Source organism: Microcebus murinus, chromosome 27 (genome assembly GCF_040939455.1).
Source record: "Microcebus murinus isolate Inina chromosome 27, M.murinus_Inina_mat1.0, whole genome shotgun sequence".
Lineage (NCBI taxonomy): Eukaryota > Metazoa > Chordata > Mammalia > Primates > Cheirogaleidae > Microcebus > Microcebus murinus.
Genome location: NC_134130.1, coordinates 3,738,340 through 3,760,139, shown reverse-complemented (window position 1 = coordinate 3,760,139; position 21,800 = coordinate 3,738,340). Strand labels below are relative to the sequence as shown.

Sequence of the window (21,800 nt, the reverse complement as noted above, 5' to 3'; positions counted from 1 at the left end):
ACGTCTTGACCCTAGCATGACCTATGACCCCAGGCTGAGTCCCCATGCTTAGAATAAGCCTCCTACTATTCCACAGGGAGGCAATTGGAAGCCCACTACCCCCAGATCGCAGGCTAGACTTCATCACGGGCAGAAACCTCACCCTAGGTGAACCCCCTATCACCCTAGGTGAACCCCCTACCTCAGCTGAGCCCCAACTTCAGCCTGAAAGTCTGACCTCCCCCGCACCCCCTCCCCACTGACCCTTAAACTCTGGCTTAGCCCCTGACCCCCACCTAACTCCGGACTAGGCCAGATCCTTGGGCCAAGTTCGAGTCCCTGACCCCTTACGCGGTTTCTGGAACTTCTGCTACGCCCCCGACCCCAGTCTGAGACCCCCAACCCAGCGACCTGGGCCGCATCCCAATTCCAGTTGGAGGCGCTGACCAGCGCTGAGCTGAGAACTTTGCTGGGCTGAGCCCCAAGCCCAGACCACTGAAGCCACTGGAGCACAGCCCACTTTGCAACCCGAGGTTTTCTAGCCCAGAAGCCACCAGCAGGTGGGGCCAGGTCCCGGCAGAGCCATTAGTCCCAGTGTGGGCTCCCCGAGCTCTCAGCCCCCCCCCTCCCGGGCGGGGGGCTCCCCGGGGTATTTCTCTGTAAGGGAGCCCCAGAGCTCCGCGTAAGGGAAACCTGGCCCCGGGGGGCCCAGCCCAGCCCCAGCAAGACGTCTGTCATCTCTGTAGCTGCAGAGAAGGCGCCAAAGGCAGGAGAGAATGGGGGTAGGAGTCGCTGGTGCCCGTCTCTCCTTTCATCCCGGAGCCTCAAAGGGATTTACAAGGTGCGAACAGACTTTATGGAGGAGGTGACAGTCTTCCATGCCCCAGGGCCCGGCATCCGGGAGAGGGGCGGAGTCGGGCTCCCAGGGGCCATACTGATAATTAAACCAGATTAAGACCTTCGTGGGTGAGACTGGAAAACCGGCAGGTGCAAGCACGAACTGGATGGCAGCCGGGGAAAGGCCTGGGCCGGGCGCCCCAAGGACGGCCCGTCCTCAGTTTCCCAGCGGAGATTCTGGGGGAGGGAGGGCAGGATGCGGTGCCTGAGCTAATGGACCCGGCCTTGGCGGAGGCGCGTCCTGGGCAAAATCGAAGTCCTTCCATCCGCCCTGTGGCCGGAGGGACCAGACCATTAGTGGGACGGACGTAGACGCCTGGAGCCGGGCCGGCCCGCAAGAGCCAGGTGACCTCAGTTTCTCCCTGCGACGGGGTGGGGGAAGGACTTCTTGGGTCTGGGGTTTTTAGTGTCCTGGCCCTTTAAGGAATGGATGAGGAGAGAGGGGAAAGGGAGAACCATCTGGGGCAGGGGAGGAGGGCGGGAAGATGGGGGGGTCCTTTAAGGGGTCGGTCCAGTGGCGTCGGGTGGCACCGGTCCTTTAAGAGGGGGCGGAGCGTCCGTTGGGCCCCGCCTGCTTGAGGGCCCCGCCCTTAGAGCACCGCGCTTGTGCTCTACGCAGGCGGGGGCGTGGCAGAGCGAGCGGGGGCGTGGCTTGGCCCGGAGTGGGCGGGGCGGGGCGGGGCGGGGCGGGGCCAGGAGCACTGCCCTGGGCTGAGTCTCCCCGCGAGGGCGGAGGGCGGCGGGGACCGGGCGCGGCGGCGGCGGCCAGCATGGACTGGGGCACCGAGCTGTGGGTGAGTCCAATCGGCCCGGCTCCGGGTTCCCCCTTGCTGGGGTCCCCCTTTTATCCCCAGCGTACCTTAGCGGGGGCTCCGCGCTTTCCCCTCCACCCGCCCCGGGGTGCCTGCCCTCCACTCTCCGCCCCCCTCTCGGAGTTTCTCCGCGAGTCCGTGTGCACGCCCAGGGGCTCAGCGCGACCTCGCAGGAGCGGCGCAGGGAAACTGAGGCACGGGCTCGAGAGAGAAGCGGGCAGAAGTCCTGGGACCAGGCCGGGGCGGCCGGGCGAGGTCACCTATTTTGAGCGCCCCGGCGGGCCGAGCGGCTTATCTTACCGCCCCTGGGTCCCTGCCCGCCGCCCGCCTGTCGGGCCGGGAGGGGGAGGGGGCCCTCTGGCCACCCTCACCCCCACGTGGGATCTAGAAGCCCGGACCGCCCTTTCGGCCGCCTTTAATCTACACCTAAGGACTTGGGGCGCTCATGGAAGGGGAGGGGGCTTCGACGGCCGGCCTCGGCCCCCTCCCCGCCCTCCCCCGGCCCGCCCCAGGCACCGGGCGGGGCCGCCCCTGGTCGCTCTAACCTCAGCTTCGGAAGCCCCAGAAGTTCCCTCTTATCCTAGCTGGACCTCTGAGCCCTCCCCTTTCTGGGGGCGGTGGAATCCCTGCGCCTGAGTGCGGCGGGGCCACGGGGCTGCAGGTCTCCCCCCAGCCCGCCGGGCCTCCAGCCCTGGGGTTTCATTCGGAGGCGTAGTGAAGTCAGCGGGGGAAACTGAGTCACACATCGGGGGACCCCCAGGGAGCTCGGTGACTCAGGGAACGTGGTGCCTGCCCCCTGGCCATTGGGGGGGTAGGCCCCCGAGCTGCGAGGAACCCTGCCCCTCTGGTCTTGACTCACGCCGGGCCGGCCGGATTTTCCGGAATCTGGGGGATTAGTAGGAGCCGGGGGGAGTGGCCCTGCCCCATTCCACACTCTCTTGGCGGTCCCGAGACTGGAGACCCTGTCGTCCCGCTGGGGCCCGGGCCCTGTTCTCCGGCCCTTCCCGGGAAGGGGAGGGGGTTCCCGCCAGTTTCCTGCCTCTCCCCGCGCCACGCCGGGCGGCGCCGGGAAGCCACTCCTCCTCCAACCCGGGCGCGCTCAGCCCGGGAGCTCTCGGGACGCCGGGTCTGCAGGCGCCGGTGGCGGTGGGGTCCCCAGGTCGTGACCCCGGCCCTCCCCACTCTCTCCCCCCTCGCCATCGCCCCAGGATCAGTTCGACGTGCTCGAGCGCCACACGCAGTGGGGGCTGGACCTGTTGGACCGATATGTGAAGTTCGTGAAAGAACGCACGGAGGTGGAACAGGCTTATGCGAAGCAACTGCGGTGAGACCCCAGGGTGGACATGCGGGGTTGGGGGGTCGAGGGGGAGCGGGTGGAGGGCTGGCGGGGCTCAGCCTTCACACCTTTGTCTCCCCTTAGGAGCTTGGTGAAAAAATATCTGCCCAAGAGACCCATCAAAGATGACCCTGAATCCAAGTAAGGTTGGAGACTTCTTGGTAGTGGGGGGAGGGCGTGGAATTTTGGGGTCTCACTTCCTCCGCCTCAGCTGGGCCACTGAAGACCCATGACCCTCCCTCAATTTCCCCGTAGAGGTAAAAGCATATATTGCAAGATCCAGACTACCTGGCTGGACATCCTAAATCCACTACTATTTTGCAGGGCAGGTGACTCAAGTTCCCTACCTCTGTTTTCCTCACCTGTTAAATGGGAGGTTGCAACAGTTATACAACCAGCGACTTTGAGCGAGTGACTTAAGTTTTGTGCCTCTGTTTTCCCCATCTGGGAAATGGGCATGCGTGACCACGCTGCCTGCCTCACAGGGCTTGCATGAACATGAACTGAGTTCATGTGTTGAAACAATGCCCAGTTCTAAGGAGCATCTGATTTTATTCTGAGTCCCCCGATTCCAAAATCCGAAAAGCTCTAGAAAGTTTCCAAAGTTTTCTTGGTACACTGTTAGGCGGCAGGCAACCTGCGACCTGAACTGACCTGAATTGTTCATTGTAGTCTTGTTTTTTTTTTTTTTAATCCCACTTACTGTGAATATTCATGCCTTTCACTGTAAAAAGATTTATGGTGTTTGGTTACAGGTTTCTCACCCCAGCCCCACTGGGGTGACGCACACGTAGATGGCAAAAGCATTGGGTGCATTCTAGAAGCATTCAGCTTAAGGGTTGGGGGTGAGAGATGCAGATCAGAATTTGTCGTTGCCTTGGGATGAATGTTTTGGGGTTACCGTTTCCCATTTAGAGGTGGGTCCTGGGGCATCTGGTCCCCGGGGGGGGCCTGACTTCCTGCTCCCCACTTCTCACTGCACCCCAGGTTCAGCCAGCAACAGTCCTTTGTGCAGATTCTCCAGGAGGTGAACGACTTTGCAGGCCAGCGGGAGCTGGTGGCCGAGAACCTCGGCGTCCGCGTGTGTCTTGAGCTGACCAAGTACTCCCAGGAGATCAAACAGGAGAGGAAGATGGTGAGGGACCCCCCCCCACCTTCTCCGGGTGTTGCTGGGGGCCCCTGCCAGAACCCTGGCGAGCCTCACAGCCCTTCTCTCCACAGCACTTCCAGGAAGGACGTCGGGCCCAGCAGCAGCTGGAAAATGGCTTCAAGCAGCTGGAGCATGTGAGTTTGCAGGGGTGGCGGGTGGCTCCTGCCCAGAGCAGCAGGGTTGAGGGTTGCTGCTCAGGGAGCTGCCCCCTTTGTCTGGCCTGGACGTCCTCTCCTGCGTGGGTTCCCAGCACACCCCTTGTCCCTTGTCCCCTGACACAGAGCAAGCGTAAGTTTGAGCGGGACTGCCGGGAGGCGGAGAAGGCAGCCCAGACTGCTGAGCGACTAGACCAGGACATCAACGCCACCAAGGCTGACGTGGAGAAGGTGCGTGTGGCATCTGGGAGAGGCTCGGGGGATCCGGGTGGGATGTGTGTGGCCAGGACCTGACTGTAACCTCCGCCTCGATCTTCCTCTAGGCCAAGCAGCAGGCACACCTTCGGAGTCACATGGCAGAGGAAAGCAAAAACGAATATGCAGCCCAACTACAGCGCTTTAACCGAGACCAAGCCCACTTCTATTTTTCACAGATGCCCCAGATATTTGATGTGCGTACTCCCAAGTTCCCAGACCCTCCTTCCCGAAAACTGCTCCAAAGTTAAACCAACTCCTGCACGTATGTCAAAACCCTAGCTGCGATGTCCCGATCCCTAGACTGAAAGGGAATTAGAAACCTGTGATAATAATGAGCCATGCTTTCACTCCAGCTGTTCTTTCTGCCAGGGTTGCTTTTCATTCCTTTCAAAACTCCTTATGCATTCTTCTAAGCTCCAGTTCTAACAAATCCTCCAAAAAGATCCTCAGATGTCCCTTCTGTTTCAGCCTCGCGCTCCACTCTGTGTCCCAACCCTGGCTCTGGGGGTATCTGTGCCAGGTCTTCTTTTTTTCTAATCCCTTGTTCCCTTGTCTCCTCCTTTGAGAAGCCTTTGTAACTCCCTGGGCAAGTGACTTGCTCCGAAATTCCCCCTGGTGCTGTGTCTCGGAGTCTCTGTTCTCTACTCTGTTTCCCCAGCGAGATCGGGCTTGGGGCTGGGGCCATCAGGGCCGCAGAGGGAATCACTCTGCCGCAGGTCCCTCCATGAGCCTCCCTGAGCCACCCTTGCCCTGTCCGTACAGAAGCTGCAGGACATGGACGAACGCAGGGCTGCCCGCCTGGGGGCCGGCTACGGGCTCTTGTCAGCGGCGGAGCTGCAGGTGGTGCCCATCATCGCCAAGTGCCTGGAGGGCATGAAGGTGGCCGCAGATGCCGTGGACCCCAAGAACGTGGGTGCCTGGTCGGGGGCTGCCCAGCAGGCAGAGGGAGGCTCCCCAAAGACCGGGCACTTCATTGTGCCCCTGATGGCAAAATGCCACCCACTGTGCCGTCCCCCCAGGACTCCCAGGTCCTCATAGAGCTGCACAAGTCGGGTTTTGCCCGGCCGGGCGACGTGGAATTCGAGGACTTCAGCCAGCCCATGAACCGAGCGCCCTCGGACAGCAGCCTGGGCACCCCCTCGGACGGGCGGCCCGAGCTCCGGGGCTCCGGCCGCAGCCGGGCCATGCGCTGGCCCTTCGGCAAGAAGAACAAGGTGGGGGCCGGGGCCCTTGGGGTGGGGGCGCGGGAGGACAGTTGGTGGGGACAAGCGGGGCCCCTACTGAGTCAGCCCCAGCCGCCTGAACGCCGAGTCCTGGGCAGGAATTTTCCTCTTGGCAGCCGGCCCGGGCTGGAGGGAAGGAAGGCGGGCGGCCGGTTGGCCTGGGCGTCCCCCGAGGCGGAGGGGGGCTGGGGGGAAGGCCGGGCGTCTGTCTGCTGCTTCTCAGGATGCTGGGAGAAGACCTGCAGATGGAATTCTGGGCTGGCCTGAGGGCCAGAGACGCGGTCCCCGGGGGACTTCCCGGGAGTTTCTCTGGGTCCCCGCCTCGCTCGCTGTGTTTTCTTGGGGTTTTTTGGCTTTCGATGTCAGGGATATATCTTGATACCCTTGGTTTATGCCTTTAACAACTCTCGGCCGGGCGCGGTGGCTCACGCCTGTAATCCTAGCACTCTGGGAGGCCGAGGCGGGAGGATCGTTGGAGGTCAGGAGTTCGAGACCAGCCTGAGCAAGAACGAGACCCCTGTCTCTACTAGGAAATAGAAAGAAATTAGCTGGACAGCTAAAAATATATAGAAAAAATGAGCCGGGCATGGTGGCGCATGCCTGTAGTCCCAGCTACTCGGGGAAGCTGAGGCAGGAGGATTGCTTAAGCCTGGGACTTGGAGGTTGCTGTGAGCTAGGCTGACGCCACGGCACTCTAGCCTACGCAAGAGAGTGAGACTCTGTCTTCAAAAAAAGAAAAGAAAAGAAAAAAACCCACACCAACTCCCCTCTCCCTAGTACAGACATGTGACCCCCGGTTTATACCATACGTTTGGTCCGTATTGACGTAGAGTTTGGGACCCTCCTCAACTTGCACCGGCCACCGCCCGGCTTAAACCTTCCACGCCCCGAACCTGTCACATGTTTCCAGCCTCCCGCTCTTCTCTCAGCCTGTTCTTTTTGGCCTCCGTGGCCCCATTCCTGTCGGAGACCCCGATTTCCTGCATGTGTCTCCCCCGCCTGCCTGCTAGACTGTGAGCCCAGGAAGCCGGGCGGACAGAGACTGGGCCTGCCCGGGGCCCCCAGCTAGTTCCTGCCCGTCCCATTCAAGGGACGCAGGAGATGTGGGGACAGACGGCTCTGCCTCCCGGCGGCTCACAGCCTCCCGTGTCCTTGCCGCCTCCCAGAGTTCTGTGTCACTCTCGAGCGTGTTTTCCGTGTGTGCACATCTTGAGTTGTGGTTTTCTTACCGTTATATTTTTCTTTCTCCATTTTGTTTTTTCCTTGTTTTCTTTTGTTTTTGTGTGTGTGTGTGTGTCCATCCGTCTGTCCACACGTCCATCTGAACTCGGTCTCTACATCCTCCTGCCTCCCACGACCCTCCCGGCCCATCCTCCTCCCCGGCCCCCGCCGGTAGCCTCGCCCCCCACCCCTGTCCCCCCTGGGGGGCCCCCTACCCTCGGCACTGCCTAACGGACCCCCGTCCCCCCGCTCCGGCCGTGACCCCTTGGCCATACTGAGCGAGATCAGTAAGTCGGTCAAACCCAGGCTAGCAACCCTCCGCAGCCTTCGAGGCAGCCGTGGGGTAAGTGAGGCCTCGGGGCTGGAGGACACGTGTGCGCCCCAGCCTGCCCAGCGGCCGGGTGGCGGGACCCTGGGCTCGCTTCCTGCCGCTGGCTGGCCACCCCCTCCCTGGGGTCGCCTGACTTAGACCTGCTTTGCTCTGTGCATGGCCCTGCTCCCCAGGACCCCCGATGGGGAGGAAGGCGGACTTGGTAGGTGGCAGAAGTGTGCAAAGCCTGGGAGCTTAGGCGACAGGGTCCCAAATTCGGCGCTCTGCCCACCTTGCAGACAGTGGTGACAGAGGATTTTAGCCACTTGCCCCCCGAGCAGCAGAGGAAGCGACTTCAGCAGCAGCTGGAAGAACGCAGCCGTGAACTTCAGAAGGAGGTGGACCAGAGGTGAGGCGGGCTGGGGGACAGGGGGGCGGGGAGGCAGGAAAGGGACACGGTAGAACGACCAGCGAGTTACCTTTAACTGGAACTCACAGATCTCCCCAACAGACCCCGGGCCCTGATGGCTTTACAGGTGATTCCTGCCACACTTACGAGAGACGGTCACTTCTTACTTTACACGATGCATTCCAGCGAGCGGAAAAGAGTGAAAGTGGTCAGCTTATTTAGGAAGCCAGCCCAATTCGGATGCCCAGATCAGTGGCCGAGAATTGAAGAAAATGAAATTACAGGCTCGTTTTACTTCCTTTGTCATCTTAGATGCAAAATCCTAGCCAAGCAAATCCAATGGCATATTCAAAAGTAAGGCCGGGCGCGGTGGCTCACGCCTGTAATCCCAGCACTCTGGGAGGCCGAGGCGGGAGGATCGCTGCAAGGTCAGGGGTTCGAGACCAGCCTGAGTAAGAGCGAGACCCCGTCTCTACTAAAATATATATATATATATATAAAGAAATTAATTGGCCAACTAAAAATAATATAGGAAAAATTAGCTGGGCAAGGTGGTGCATACCTGTAGTCCCAGCTACTTGGGAGGCTGAGGCAGGAGGATCGCTTGAGCCCAGGAGTTTGAGGTTCCGGTGAACTAGGCTGACGCCACAGCGCTCTAGCCCGGGCAACAGGGTGAGACTCTGTCTCAAAAAAAAAAAAAAAAAAATAATAATAATAATACATCGTGGGGTGTTGCACAACAATGTGAATATATTAAATGCCCCAGAACTATACACTTAAAAATTGGCCACAGTGGTAAATTTTCTGTTATCTATATCTTACCACAATAAAAAATGTTTAAAAAGACTTAAAAAAAAAAACAACCCACGATCAGTTGGGTGTTATCTCTGTAATGCAAAGATAGTTCAATATCAAAATATGTCAGTCTAATTCACCTTATTAATAGGTTAAAAGAAAAAAAAAAGCTATGTGGTTTTGTCTGTTTAATAACTCAAACACTTAAAATACGAACAATAAAATTTCTGCCAGATTAAAAAAAAAATTCTTTTACTCTTTCCAAGCAACAAAATCCTCTTCCCAGTCCGGTTACATAATAGGAATGACGTTTGCCACTTGTGAACAGGCAGCCAAATTATATTTTGCCGTCTGCATGTAACCTCTTGGGCAGGATGGTTTTTATTGGTGTAAAGTTCCATTCGGAACGCCGCAGTTCCTGGGCTTTTCTGGTGGGGAGGGGTTCAGGGTGCATGGTCTGGAGTTAAGAAAGAGTGTTTTCTTTTTTTTGAGACAAAGAGTCTCACTCTGTTGCTTGGGCTACGGTGCCGTGGCGTCAGCCTAGCTCACGGCAACCTCCAACTCCTGGTCTCAAGCGATCCTCCTGCCTCAGCCTCCCGAGTAGCTGGGACTACAGGCACGCACCATGACATGCCTGCCTGGCTAAGTTTTCTATTATTGATAGAGACGAGGTCTCACTTTTGCTCAGGCTGGTCTCGAACTCCTGATCTCAAGTGACGCCCCTGCCTCTGCCTCCCAGAGTGCTAGGATTACAGGCGTGAGCCACCTCGCCCGGCCAAGAAAGACTGTCTTGATTTCTATTATAGCTCCGTCTCTGAGGTCTTGGGCATCTCCCTTTGTTCCTCAATTTCTTCATCTGTAAAGTACGTCAGATATTTGAACTAGAAAGAAGTTAAGCCCAGGTCTGATACATTCCAAAAATCTATTCTTAGAGACGGTCATTTACCACCTATATATAAAGACATACAGGAGACAGATGGGAGACTAATGATGATAATACCTGTGCATTTATTGATCACTTACTGTATCCCAGGCAGCATTGTAAACATGGATTTATTAGAATTCTCAATTTTTCTTGAGAGATTATAATAGCATAAGGATCTGGACTTGTTTAGTGCCATATTTCTGTTGCTTACCATAGTGCCTGGTATGCAGTTGGCACTCAATAGCGAATAACTGAATAATAGCTAGGACTTACTAGGTACCAGGCACTGTTCTAGTCCTTAGAATGACCCACACAAGATATACCTATCATTGTACCCATTTTCAAGGTAGGCACACTGAGGCAGGGGCTTGATAAAGCCAACCCCACACAACTAGGGAATGCTCACACTTTGAGATTCGAACCCGCGCAGCCCAGCACTGGCATTTGAGAGTGCTTAACCACCGAAGCAAGGCCTCTGGGGTCTTTTGCTTGTGAAATGACACGGGGCTGCACTTTCTTTTCTGCCCGCCCGCCCGCCTGCCTGCCTCGCCCTAGGGAAGCCCTGAAGAAAATGAAGGACGTCTACGAGAAGACACCCCAGATGGGGGACCCTGCCAGCTTGGAGCCCCGGATCACAGAAACCCTGAGCAACATTGAGCGGCTGAAGCTGGAAGTGCAGAAGTATGAGGTAAGGGAAGGGGCCTGGGGAGGGGTGCGGGCCTGCGGGGCCAGCTGAGTCACCTCGGGGTGGGGCAGGGGACAAGGGAGACGCTGGGGTGGGGCCGGGGGTTCCAGCTGTTTCTCATCACAGCCTTGGGTGTACGCGGTGATCTCAGGGCACCCCCAGGTCCAGGAGGGGGCTGGCCCCGGAGCCCTGGGCCTGGATCCCATCCTGTCACCTCCCCGCTCCTCCTCCCAGGCTTGGCTGGCTGAAGCGGAAAGCCGGGTCCTCAGCAACAAGGGGGACAGCCTGGGCCGGCCCGCCCGGCCCCCCGACCCCCCAGCCAGCGCCCCACCCGAGGGCAGCAGCGACAGCAGCACCTCGCAGGACAACAAGGAGAGGTGAGCGGGGAGGCCGGGGCAGGTCCCGCCCCAGGGGACCCAGGAAAGGGCTCCTCTTTACCTGCCCGGTCCTCCCCCACCAGCTCGGGAGAGCCTGGCCCGGAGGAGGGCCAGGACGCCCCCATTTACACGGAGTTCGAGGAGGACTTCGAGGAGGAGCCTGCGTCCCCCATAGGCCACTGTGTGGCCATCTACCACTTCGAAGGTGAGGGCGGCCGGGCGGGCTGGAGGGCAGGGGTGCGCGGTGGCCGCTTGGGCAGACGGCGCCTGTGACCCTGACCCTGGGCCCACCCGCACCCCACGACAGGGTCCAGTGAGGGCACCATCTCCATGGCCGAGGGCGAAGGTCTCAGCCTCATGGAAGAGGACAAAGGCGACGGCTGGACCCGCGTCAGGAGGAAGGAGGGCGGGGAGGGCTACGTGCCCACGTCCTACCTCCGAGTCTCGCTCAACTGACCCCTGCCAGGGGCGGGGAGAGGGGGCGCTGCCAGCTGCTGCTTCCGGGCCGCGGGGGGCCCCGGGACCTGTGCACTTTATTTCTGCCCCCGTGGCTTTGGCTGAGACCCGTGTAACCTGCTGGCCCCCTCCCCCATCCCACCTGTCACTCCACGTGGACCCGCTGTGCCTTCCACCACCGATGTACATACTCGTGTTTTCTTCCTGCCGCTCCACTCGGGCCGTTTCGTTTTATATATATATATATATTAAAAAAAAATTAGATAAAGCTCTTGGAGGCTGTGCCTTGTGAGGGGATTTAGATACGGGGCTTGGATCTTTGATCTTGGTGGGTGTCTGTTTGTGACTCTGGTAGAGGGAGACCTGTGTGTGCAGTGGCGCCTACTGAGAACACGTAGTATTTACCCAGTGCCCGTGGTGTGCCAGGCATTCTCCACTCGCCCGCGATCTCATTTAAACATCAAGCTTTAATCCCTGCAAACCCCTCTCGGAAGTACAGTCTTGCTTTCGTGTTGAAGGCGGACACAGAGAGGTCCAGTGATCTGCTAGAAGTCACACAGCTTTTAATGGGCGGAGTCATATTTGAACTCTGGCCTCTGATGTCAGATCTGCAAGTTCTCTTACCATGTTCACAATGTGGCTGCTGCTTTCTTTCTTTCTTTTTTTTTTGGAGACAGAGTCTCACTCTGTTGCCCAGGCTAGAGTGAGTGCCGTGGCGTCAGCCTAGCTCACAGCAACCTCAAACTCCTGGGCTCAAGCGATCCTCCTGCCTCAGCCTCCCGAGTAGCTGGGACTACAGGCATGCGCCACCATGCCCGGCTAATGTTTTTGTTTTTTATATATTTTTCGTTAGCCAATTAATTTCTTTTTATTTGTAGTAGAGATGGGGTCTTGCTCTTGCTCAGGCTGGTTTGGAACTCCTGACCTTGAGCAATCCGCCCGCCTCGGCCTCCCAGAGTGCTAGGATTCCAGGCGTGAGCTATCTTGCCTGTCACCCCTGCATGCTGCTGCTGCTGAAGTGTCCCAGCTGTACAGGGGGTGTGGGGTGGTCTTACAGTATAAGGGAGGACCCAACCCCCCAGGATCCATGTGCATTTTTAGGGGGCAGGTGGATTCTTGTAAACCTGCCCCCCTTCCTTCCATTGGTGGGGACAGGTCTCCACTGCCTGTGGCTGCGTGAGAAGCGTAGGGCGATTCCCTTGGTCACCTTGGGGTCCCAGCCTGCTGCGCTCAGTGGTCAGGCTCCAGGCGCTGCGACAGGACGCTGAGGACGCGCTGGAACTTCTCAAGGCGTTGGGGCAGTGGCGCCCCCAGGCCCCGGCTCCCCCAGAGCAGCCTCCGCAGGAAGCCCGTGGTCAGGGCCTCCCTCAGCTCCAGGTTAGGCCGGAATCCTGGAGACACCGTGAATTGGGCTGAGGGCGCGCCCCGACTCCTGCCGCGCCCCTCCCCCTCCCGCACCTGCCTTTCCTCTGCGGACTTGGACCCAGAGGGACTCTGCCCTCCTAAGCCGGACGCTGGGCGGGGTTAGTGGGGAGGGGACCCTTAGGTCACTGCAGGAACGGGCTGGGGTGCTTGAGGGGCTCGCTGGGGGCGGGCTGTGCCAGGGTGCATGGGGGGGGCTGTTTCCGGTGCAAGAGTCTGGGGTCCACTCTAGGAGCTATGTCTGGAGATGGGGGGGTGCCCCAGGGGCTGGATTTGAGGAAATGAAAGGGAAAGGTGGGAGCGTCCTGGAGGCGGGGCTGCCCCAGGAGAGGGTGGCTCTGCGCGCAGTGAGGCCGAAGTTCTCCCACCAAGTTCAAGGACTGAGTTGTTAGCTTGGAGGGAGCTGGGCGTTCTTGTGGGGGGGAGGTTCAGAGATCCTCTGGGGGTGGGGTCGCCACAGGTGGGGGGTGGGAGTAGGGCCCTGGCGGCGTGGTCATGGGGGCGGGGCCGCCCCTTTTGGGGTGGAGAGTCCTGCTCCCTTCCAGGCTGCTCCACGCAGCAGGCACTAGCGGTGAGGACCTCCCGGGGGTGGGGGCGGCCCAGTTTGTGCGGGACTGCGGGGCGTGGCAGGAGGCTCCAGTCCCGGGGCAGTTTGGGTTTGTGGCATCCGGTTGGAGCAGGCAGCGTGTTCCTGCAGGCGGAACCGCGCGCAGCCCGGCACAGGGGGCGCTCACCTCGCAGGCGCTGGGCCGCCACCTGGCGGAACCTGGGCGCGTCCCGGGCCACCTGGCGCGCGCGGTGGAGGGTGCGCAGCAGCCGCTCGCAGCTCTCGTCCAGCGGCCCCCCGAGTTCCTCGCCCTCCAGGAGGCGCGCCGCGGGTGCCACGTGCGGCAGCGCCACCTCGCGGGGGTCGCGGGGTCCTGCGGAGGGGAGGGCCTCATCTGGGTTTGGGGCAGAGGGCCGAGGGGCGCCCAGGACAGGCGCGAGGGCGCGGCTTGGCTGGACCAGGAGAGCGGAGCCCCACTGGGTCCGGGGCGGGGCCTAGGGCAGGGGCGGGGCCTGAGGAAAGGCTCCATCCCAGTCTCGTGGGGAGGGCGGGGCCTACAGCGAATGGGCGTGGCACGGGCGGAATGGGGGCGGGGCTCGGGGGCAGAGGTAGAAAGTGGAGCCTAGGGCAGGGCGGAACCCGGTCTAGGGCGGGGCCTAGCGCAGGGGGTGGGGCTTGGGATGAGGTCTGGGCGGGGGCCTACAGCGAACGGGCGTGGCATGGGCTGAATGGGGGCGGGGCTTAGGACGAAGGGGCGGGGCCTAGAACTGGATTCCTGCTAAACTTGGTCTGGGGTTGCAGAGGGTCCTCCCGGACCCTCACTCACCAGCGCCCTCATCCAGAGCCCGCATCAGAGGCTTCAGCTCCTGCTCAAAGGCCAGGGCCGCCTCCGTGTGGCTCCGTCGGAGCTGGCGCCACGTGTGCTCCAACCGGGTCACCTGGGGGAAGGGGACCTGAGCATGCCTCCTCTCCCCTCTTCCTGGTCCCCTGCGCTCCGGCTTCCTCCCATCCCTGCTTGCCACGCACCTGGGGCATGAGCAGGGCGCCCATGACCGCGGCCATCCCGGGCAGGTCCCCCGCCGCCCCTGGCCGCAGTGCCAGCGCCAGCTCTACCAGTCCCCTGAGCGCGGTCGCGCGTTCCTCCAGCGGCCCAGAGCACCCCAGCACGGCCAGCGCCCCGGCCAGCGCCAGCGTCTCGTGCCTGCGGAGGCGGAGGGCAAGGGTCTGGGGACAGTGGGGAGGTTTGTAATTCGGGGGTGAGGGGAGACCGGAGGTGGCATTGCCCATACCCCTCCTCCCTGGGGGACCGCGAATGGGGGAGATGTTTGCCAACCTTGGGGAGGGGGGAATCAGCCCCCCAACCAAGGTTCCAGGCGGCTGGCTCACCTCTCCAGCAGTTCCACCCTCAAGCGATGCCCATGGGGAAGCGTGAGCAGCTCCAGGCCAGAGGCCACCCCCATGTTGGCCCGCTGAAACCTGGTCACGCCCAGGAGGCCTGTGGCCTGTGGGAGGGAATGGGGAGGTCAGGTGAACAGTAAATACATAGATGAGGTAGGGCCGTGCCGGGCTTCAGCTCTGTCCCCGGGGAGAAGCCACTTGGCAGGTGACTCACCTGGCAGTCTACCAACAGCAGGTGAAGGGCAGTGCTGTCCGGATGGTGCTCCAGGAACAGGCCTCGGAGCTTACGCAGGACTTCGGGTTCCAGGGGCCGATTGTGGGGGCTCAGCAGGCAGGACCGAGTGTCAGGGGGACAGAAAGAGACCTCAGCCTGTGGTCTCCTAAAACATCTGTTCTCTTCTTCCTCCTCTTCCTCCTCCTCCGCCTCCCACCACAAGGAGTCTGGCTCTGGCCAGCTCTGACCCGGGGGCGGCCCCTGGGCACTGGCCACTCTAGGCACAAGTTCACAGTACGTTGGGGGGCGTCCAGAGACATCAGGCAGCACCAGCGAGGGTGTCCGGGGGGGTTTGGTTAGTGCCTTGGCATGAAGCTGCCCATCAGAAGCCCTGAGAGTGTCGGCGACTGTCCCGAGCAGAGCGGGGGCCTTCAGCAACACCGGGTCACTGCCTGTCCGGGGCAGGGCAGCCACGGGCATAGTGGAGGCTCCTGGGGCCACAAAAGAAGAGACAACAGGAGTACACAGAGAAGATAGCTGGGTGGGATGTAGGCAGGGAGTTTATGGGCTACCCACTTCTTAATTCATCCATTATTCAGCCAATAACAGGGTATCCCAACCTATCTTGGTGCAGCTTTGAATGTGACCAAGTTTACCAAAAGAAATGCTACACACTCATGATTTGAAAACATTCTTTGGCCCTTCTGTGGTTTTGTGAATCTTTTTTTTTTGAGACAGAGTCTCACTTTGTTGCCTGGGCTAGAGTGCCGTGGCGTCAGCCTAGCTCACAGCAACCTCAAACTCCTGGGCTCAAGCAATCCTGCTGCCTCAGCTTCCCAAGTAGCTGGGGCTACAAGCATGCGCCACCATGCCTGGCTAATTTTTTCTATATATTTTCAGTTGGGCCAATTAATTTCTTTCTATTTTTAGTAGAGACGGGGTCTTGCTCTTGCTCAGGCTGGTTTCAAACTCCTGACCTTGAGCAATCCTCCCGCATGGGCCTCCCAGAGTGCTAGGATTACAGGTGTGAGCCACCACGCCCGGCCCAGAGCCAATCTCTGAGCCGTGTGTTGTCTTAGTAGACCCTCACCTGGTTCAAGGTGGTCTTCTCTTGACCGCCCCATATGCGCCAAGTCTGCAGGCTGACTGTTGCTCCACTTCCTTTCCCTGGGGGACAGAGGTGAGAGAGACCTGTAGCCCCGGCCTAGGCAGGGCAGCCCTCACCAATACCCAGAAATCCCTGCATCCATTCACCCTGTATCTATCAGTGGGTCTACCCAAGCAGGGTGAGCTACCTCCGGCAGATGCTCGCAATGTGTGGAGGAGACATCTTTAGTTGTGACAACGAGCAGGGAAGGGAGGGTGGCTTGCTACTGGCATCTAGCGGGTGAAGGCCAAGGATGCAGCTCAACATCCTACAATGCATAGGATAGCCCCCCACAAGCAAGAATTATGGGTCCCTAACTGTCAATACTGCTGACGTAGAGAAACCCCTGGGAGGTGGAGAAACTGTGGTACCTGAGAGGCTCTGCCCGAGCCGGGCTGTCCACGAGGGTGTCCTCGCTAAAGCTACGCCGCAGAGGCCCCTGCCGAGTCACAGGCCTGCAGGCCACAGCCCCTGTGGCCTGGGACAGTGGGCGCTGGGTGGCCACGTAACTGCGAACCAGGGCAGGCACGCTGCGGAATTGTTCATCCTCCAGCTGAAAGAGGGCCGCGGGCCGGCCCGGCCGGGGACGCAGGGCCACACGGAACACCTCGAAGTGGAGGACCGAGCCCCGCCAGCGGCAGGAGATCACAGGGTGGCCTCCACGGGACCCAGAGGCACGAACCAAGAAGTCACCATCTTGCTGAAGAAGAGCTTCGGCCTTCTGTGGGTGGAGGACACCGGGCGGGGGGCTTAGGAATGAGCCCGGAGCAGCAGTTAGTGGTGGCTCCCTCCCCACCGCCCTCCCAAGAAAAGCCACCCCACCGAAACCTCTGTGGCAGGTGGAGACTAGGTGGCTTTGCAACAAACCACTTTCCCCTTCCTCGTGGGCACCTGTGTGGACTACATTTCCCAGGCTCCCTTGCAGCTGGGGTCCAGAGGGAGAGATGGGCAGGGCCAAGGGTATTTTTGGAGCCATTAGGACCCTCCTCCATCTCTGTCACCAATCTCAACGCCACCCCAAAGAAAATGATAATTTAAATATAAAGAGTGACAGTTCCGAAAGCAGCCAAACTTCAAGGCAGTCCCTATGCCCCAATTACCTCTCCGAAGAGACACTGGCTCTAAGCCCCTCATCTAGGACCCAGGAGTCCTTGGTTGGTCACGGGTGGGAGAGGCTCCCCCTAAATGGAGCCGAGGCCCTGCAGGAGGCAGTACCTGGCGGGACAGGGGGCCGTGGTACCAGGGTTGGCCAGCAAGGTCCTCTCCATTCTGTGGCACCTGCATGGAGCTCTTGGGGACAGAGGGTGCCAGGGCTGAGCTCTGTACTTTCAACAGGCCTCAGTCTTCCACATCTGTAAAATGGGAATAATTAGCCCTGCTTCCAGAGCGGCTGGGACAGGTCCTTCTCTGCTCCTCTGGGTCTTGGAGACAGCAGCCCATAGTCTACTAAACCTTAAAATGCAACAATGTGACACACACACACATAAAGGCAGAGTCAGCTTTCCATATTGGCAGCCACGGCACCTGCAGATTCAACCAACTGCAAATCAAAAATATTTGGAAAAGAAAACCACACAATAAAAAATAACAATACAATAAAAAACAATACAGTAGGATAACGATTTACATAGTATTTGCATTGTATAATATTAGGTATTACCAGTAATCTAGAGATGTTTATATATTTTATATATATATATTTATCCAGAGATAAATATATAGTTATGTATAAAAATATATAAAACCTGGCTACGAGTAACTTGTTTAATTTAGGGTTGGCTGTGATGTCACAGAAAGAGCATGATTCTTGCAAAGGAAGAAGACAATAACATATACATCACTTTCAAAGGTAATGCAATTGTTATGAAGTGGACAAATTAATGAAGATGATGATCTGTGAGAATATCTTTTTTTCTTTTTTTTTTTTTTTGAGACAGAGTTTCACTCTGTTGCCCAGGCTAGAGTGAGTGCCGTGGCGTCAGCCTAGCTCACAGCAACCTCAATCTCCTGAGCTCAAGTGATCCTCCTGCCTCAGCCTCCCCAGTAGCTGGGACTACAGGCATGCGCCACCATACCTGGCTAATTATTTGTATATATATATATATTTAGTCGGTCAATTAATTTCTTTCTATTTTTAGTAGAGACGGGGGGTGGGGGGGTCTCAGACTGGTTTCAAACTCTTGAGCAATCAGCCTGGCTCGGCTTCCCAGAGTACTAGGATTACAGGCGTGAGCCACTGCACCTGGCCAATGTGTGAATATCTTAATGAAAAAAAAATTATAAAAATAAATAAATAAATAAAATGATGTCATGCCAGCACGTTTTGTAAAAATTCAATTAACAAATTCACTGAACTCTTATTTATGGGACACCGAAGCTATGCCACACAGCTGCTCTAAGGCACTAGAGACCCATCTGTGGACGAAATGAATAGGAAACCCTGCCGTCAGAGAGCTGGCATTCTTTTTATGGGGTGGCGACTAACAAATAATTAGATGATAGACTACACCGGAGCATGGTAGGCAGAGAAACTAAACCAGGGACAGGATATGATCAAGGTTCCAGTGGTGCGGCAAACATTTTTTTTTTTTTTATATATTTTTTTTCTTTTTCTTTTCATGTGTCTTTGGTCTCAAAAGCAAACATTTTTGATAACATGGCCAGGTAGGATTTTGAGGGAGAGAGCCCGGTGACTCTCTGGGTTAAAAAGAAAAAAAAAAAAAAAATTCCAGGCAGGAGGAATTTAACTTAACAAACGTCCAAGGCTCCTCATCCATCTACGTTGCACACACAGGGATTCTCAGAATGTGTGCAAACCTAACCTGGCTGGGCACGTTGACTCACGCCTGTAACCCTAGCACTCTGGGAGGCCGAGACGGGAGGATGGCTCAAGGTCAGGAGTTCGAGACCAGCCTGAGCAAGAGCGAGACCCCCGCCTCTAAAAACAAACAAACAAAACCTAAACCATGCACTGCTTTAGAATATAACACCACTGTTCACGTGGCGAAAAGGCCACACTTTGTAGCAACGCCAGCAAACGGCAATTTGGCGTTTGCAGATTTTTCCTGCACTTTGGAGCCAGTGCGATTTATTATTCATATGATGATGGCCACATTTAGGTCTCAGGCATTTGGGTAGTTTCCTGATCATCTCGTGCGCCTCTAGCGTCTGGTGGGGAAAATTGCTCCGGGTGGGAGGGAAGAGGACAATCCGCTTCTTGCCCTAAACCCTCAAGGTCTTCTGGGCCTGGATGGGGTCTACAGGGACATAGCGCCAGGATTCCAGGCTCCTGAGTCAGCAGGCTGCGGCCCGGAAGGGGCAGGAAGTTCCCAGAGCAGCCCCAGCAGCTTCAAGGGCGGAGGGCTGGGCTGGGCGGGGACCCGTGCAGAGCGCTGGCTGCAGGCGCTGCCTACCTGAAGTTAGGTGTGTTTTCAGAATGCCGTGCACTTCCCGTTTGTCAGCTGGGCCCAGGCCCAGCCTTGGTCTCAGTCACTGCCAACCCCAACTTCCTGTCTCGGAGCTCCCTTTAGTGGGGAGGGCGGGTGTGGGGCGGGGGCACGACTCGTGAGTTCGGGGACGCACGTGTGCACGGCGGGAGTGAGGTGGGGGGACGCCAGGGTAGAGAACGTGGACACAGACGGACACGAGGACTCACACTTGACACTGAGCAAACACTGATGGGTTGAGCACTGGCTGTGGGCCAGGCTCCGTCCTCGACCCTGGAAATACCATGACACCAAAGAGACCGAAGCCCCGCGCCGCCGCGCCCTGCCCTCCAGAGCTCACGCGCTTCCGTCTGCTTTGCAGGACAGACAGACAAGCACACCGAGAATGAAAAAGATAATTTCTAAGAGCAGTCAACGAAGGTGATAGGGAAAGAGAGGTTTGCTAAGAGTGGGGTGGACGGGCCCCACTTTAAATAGCAAAGTCAGGACAAGCTTCTCCCAGGAGGTGACGTGGGACCCGAGACCCCAGTGCAGAAGGAGGCGGTGAGGGAAAGATCTGGAGGAGCCGGCCAGGTTGGGGTACGGGTAGCGCGGACACCTGGAGCTTGCGTTCTAGTACTTTACATCAGGGAGGCGGCGGGGCGGGAGTACAGTGAACGAGGAGCAGACAGGAGGAGGTGAGGTTGGGGAGGCCAGCGGGGGAGGCCGCGCAGGAACTGGTGCACCCTGGATTTTAAGCCCAGTGGGACGGAATGGGCAATCCTGGCGGAGTTTTGGGTGAAGGAGGGGCACGGTCTGATTCGCGGTTTAAAAAGATCACTCATGCAAACACAGAAACCGAGGCTTTCTGCGTCGCCCGGGAGCCACACCCAGCAGCACCCGCCTAGGTTCGTTCGCCGGCTACACAGGCGCGCGCGGCGCGCGGGGACCCTCCCGCTCCCTGCCTCCCGCTCCGGCCTCGTGCGCGTCCGCGGAGGCAGACCCCAGCAGAGCCTCCCTGACAGCCGCTGGCCGCACCTGCACGGAAAGGACTCCCCACCCCAGTCACCCCTGGTGTCTGCCGGGGGGCTCCACTTACCAGGGCGGGACCCGCGGGGCTCCCACGAGCCTGGGGCCAGGCGGAAGCCCGAGGCTCTGTGGCTCCGGGCCGCCGCCCGCCGCGCCGCCCGTCCGCGCCCCAGCCACGCGGCGCCTCCCGGCCGCACCTAGCGGGAGCCGAGCCCCGCCACCTGTCCGCACCCTCTTCAGGCCCCGCCCCGTGCAGACCCCGCCTCCAACTGTAACCTCCCGGGCGCTCCCCCCGCCCCTTGTTCTCGCCCCGCCCGCTTGGGAATTTTTTGGGGCTACTAACCACGCCCCCTCTGGAATGTACGTCTGTGCCCGTCTGTGCCCCTTCGGGGAACTCAGCGCATCGCTTCCTTCCGATGGCCCCGCCCCGTGAGCGCGGCCACGCCCACGTCTGACCACGCCCACCAGCCCCGCCCGACACCAGCCCCGCCCCTTCTCTTAGTCCCGCCCCTTCGAGCCCGGGCCCCGCGTCCCGCGCAGGCCGGCCCCCTGGGACCCACGTGGGGGTGGGGAGCGTCTCTCTCCCCGCCCCCTCCGCGGGGTTCCAGGTGGGGGCGGGCGGCTCCCGGGACTGTCGGGCCTGCACAGGGGTGGCGGCTGCGGCTGTGACGTCCCAGAGGAAGGCGCTTCCTCCAGACTGCCCCCGTGGGTTTCCCGGAAAGGAGCCGCGGCGGGCGGCGGGGTTTGCGGGGGAGATGCGGGAAGGCGCCACGGCCTCGGGGCGCGGAGGGCGAAGCCCTCAGGTGGTTTCCCAGGTGGGAGGCGAGGTGGGGCCCTTCCATCCTGATGCCCGGAGACGAGGAAAGGGGGCCACGCTGGTTAATAAAGGCTCATCCCAACAGTCGTGAAAGCTGTGGCTGCCGCAGCTAGCATTTATTGAGCGCTTACCGTATACCGGGACTATTCTACTTGCTCGGCCTGCCTCAAAGCATTTATTAATAGTTTCAACCTAGGCACCCCCCTACAAGGGTGGTAGGTGCCATTTCCATCATCCCCATTTTCCAGATGTGGAAACTGAGGCACCGGACAGCTGAGCCATCTGTTTGCCCAAGTGAACCCAGCCGCGGAGTGGTCGAGGTGGGATTTGAACCCGGAGCCCCGGGGCTCTATCCTGTCTGCCTCGCTTCAGCCACTATCTCTGGCCCTGAGGATATTTCCCTGCGGTGGAAGTTGCTCACCCATTTTACAGATGAGCAAAGCGACGCGAAGACAGCCAGAGATGCCTGGGGGTGAAGTTTTGGTGCTTGGTGGACGGCAGAGCAGGGGATTTCCAGGCTGGGCTCCCCCCAACTCCCCGCCAACATGGAAAAGGCCCCCGGCTCGGGAGGGGCAGAGTCTTTCCGCCTGAACCCCGACCCTGCCTAGTTTGGGCTCAGTAGGAGGGTAGGGGCCTGTCCAGTGACGCGGTCTAGCGCCTCCTAGTGGCCACGAGAATTATCAAAGAAACCCCAAGGCGGGCAGGTGTCAACGGAGGGGGAGGGGCTACTTACCGCCCAGCGGGGTGCAAAGGGGGCGGGGAAGAGACCTCGTAGTGAAGATGACGTCAGCTAATAATGATAACGCACGGGCT

At 59.0% G+C, this 21,800-nt stretch overlaps 2 protein-coding genes across 3 annotated transcripts; one reads left to right on the top strand and one right to left on the bottom strand.

The window, feature by feature from the left end:
- Nucleotides 1–1,592: 1,592 nt before the first annotated feature.
- Nucleotides 1,593–11,277, top strand: TRIP10 (thyroid hormone receptor interactor 10). Of its 2 annotated transcripts, XM_012761715.2 has the most exons (15): nt 1,593–1,670; nt 2,897–3,012; nt 3,109–3,165; nt 4,012–4,159; nt 4,246–4,308; nt 4,456–4,560; nt 4,653–4,781; nt 5,350–5,496; nt 5,607–5,801; nt 7,207–7,374; nt 7,641–7,750; nt 10,026–10,158; nt 10,390–10,532; nt 10,616–10,737; nt 10,840–11,277. In XM_012761715.2, the coding sequence occupies exons 1-15, from the start codon at nt 1,647–1,649 to the stop codon at nt 10,986–10,988; spliced, it is 1,809 nt and encodes a 602-aa protein (XP_012617169.2). In that variant the 5' UTR covers nt 1,593–1,646; the 3' UTR covers nt 10,989–11,277. The 2 variants fall into 2 exon arrangements, with proteins under 2 accessions (XP_012617169.2, XP_012617170.2); XM_012761716.2 differs by lacking the exon at nt 7,207–7,374.
- A 158-nt stretch (nt 11,278–11,435) lies between these two features.
- Nucleotides 11,436–20,378, bottom strand: SH2D3A (SH2 domain containing 3A). Its single transcript, XM_075998360.1, has 10 exons — nt 20,241–20,378; nt 16,932–17,068; nt 16,088–16,437; nt 15,660–15,736; nt 14,570–15,060; nt 14,344–14,459; nt 13,984–14,158; nt 13,784–13,895; nt 13,145–13,330; nt 11,436–12,379 (listed from the first exon to the last, which is right to left on the bottom strand). Exons 2-10 carry the CDS (start codon nt 16,998–17,000, stop codon nt 12,219–12,221), a joined length of 1,737 nt encoding a protein of 578 aa, XP_075854475.1. The 5' UTR covers nt 17,001–17,068; nt 20,241–20,378; the 3' UTR covers nt 11,436–12,218.
- Between the last annotated feature and the right edge of the window lie 1,422 nt (nt 20,379–21,800).

Coding starts and splice junctions, on each gene's coding strand:
- TRIP10 (XM_012761715.2), top strand. CDS start 1,647: ATGGACTGGGGCACCGAGCTGTGG. Junction 4,309..4,455: donor GCTTCAAGCAGCTGGAGCAT/GTGAGTTTGCAG, acceptor CCCCTGACACAG/AGCAAGCGTAAGTTTGAGCG. Junction 10,159..10,389: donor TGGAAGTGCAGAAGTATGAG/GTAAGGGAAGGG, acceptor TCCTCCTCCCAG/GCTTGGCTGGCTGAAGCGGA.
- SH2D3A (XM_075998360.1), bottom strand. CDS start 17,000: ATGCAGGTGCCACAGAATGGAGAGGACCTTGCTGGCCAACCCTGGTAC. Junction 15,061..15,659: donor AGAAGACCACCTTGAACCAG/GTGAGGGTCTAC, acceptor TTGTGGCCCCAG/GAGCCTCCACTATGCCCGTG. Junction 14,460..14,569: donor TGCTGTTGGTAGACTGCCAG/GTGAGTCACCTG, acceptor TCCCTCCCACAG/GCCACAGGCCTCCTGGGCGT.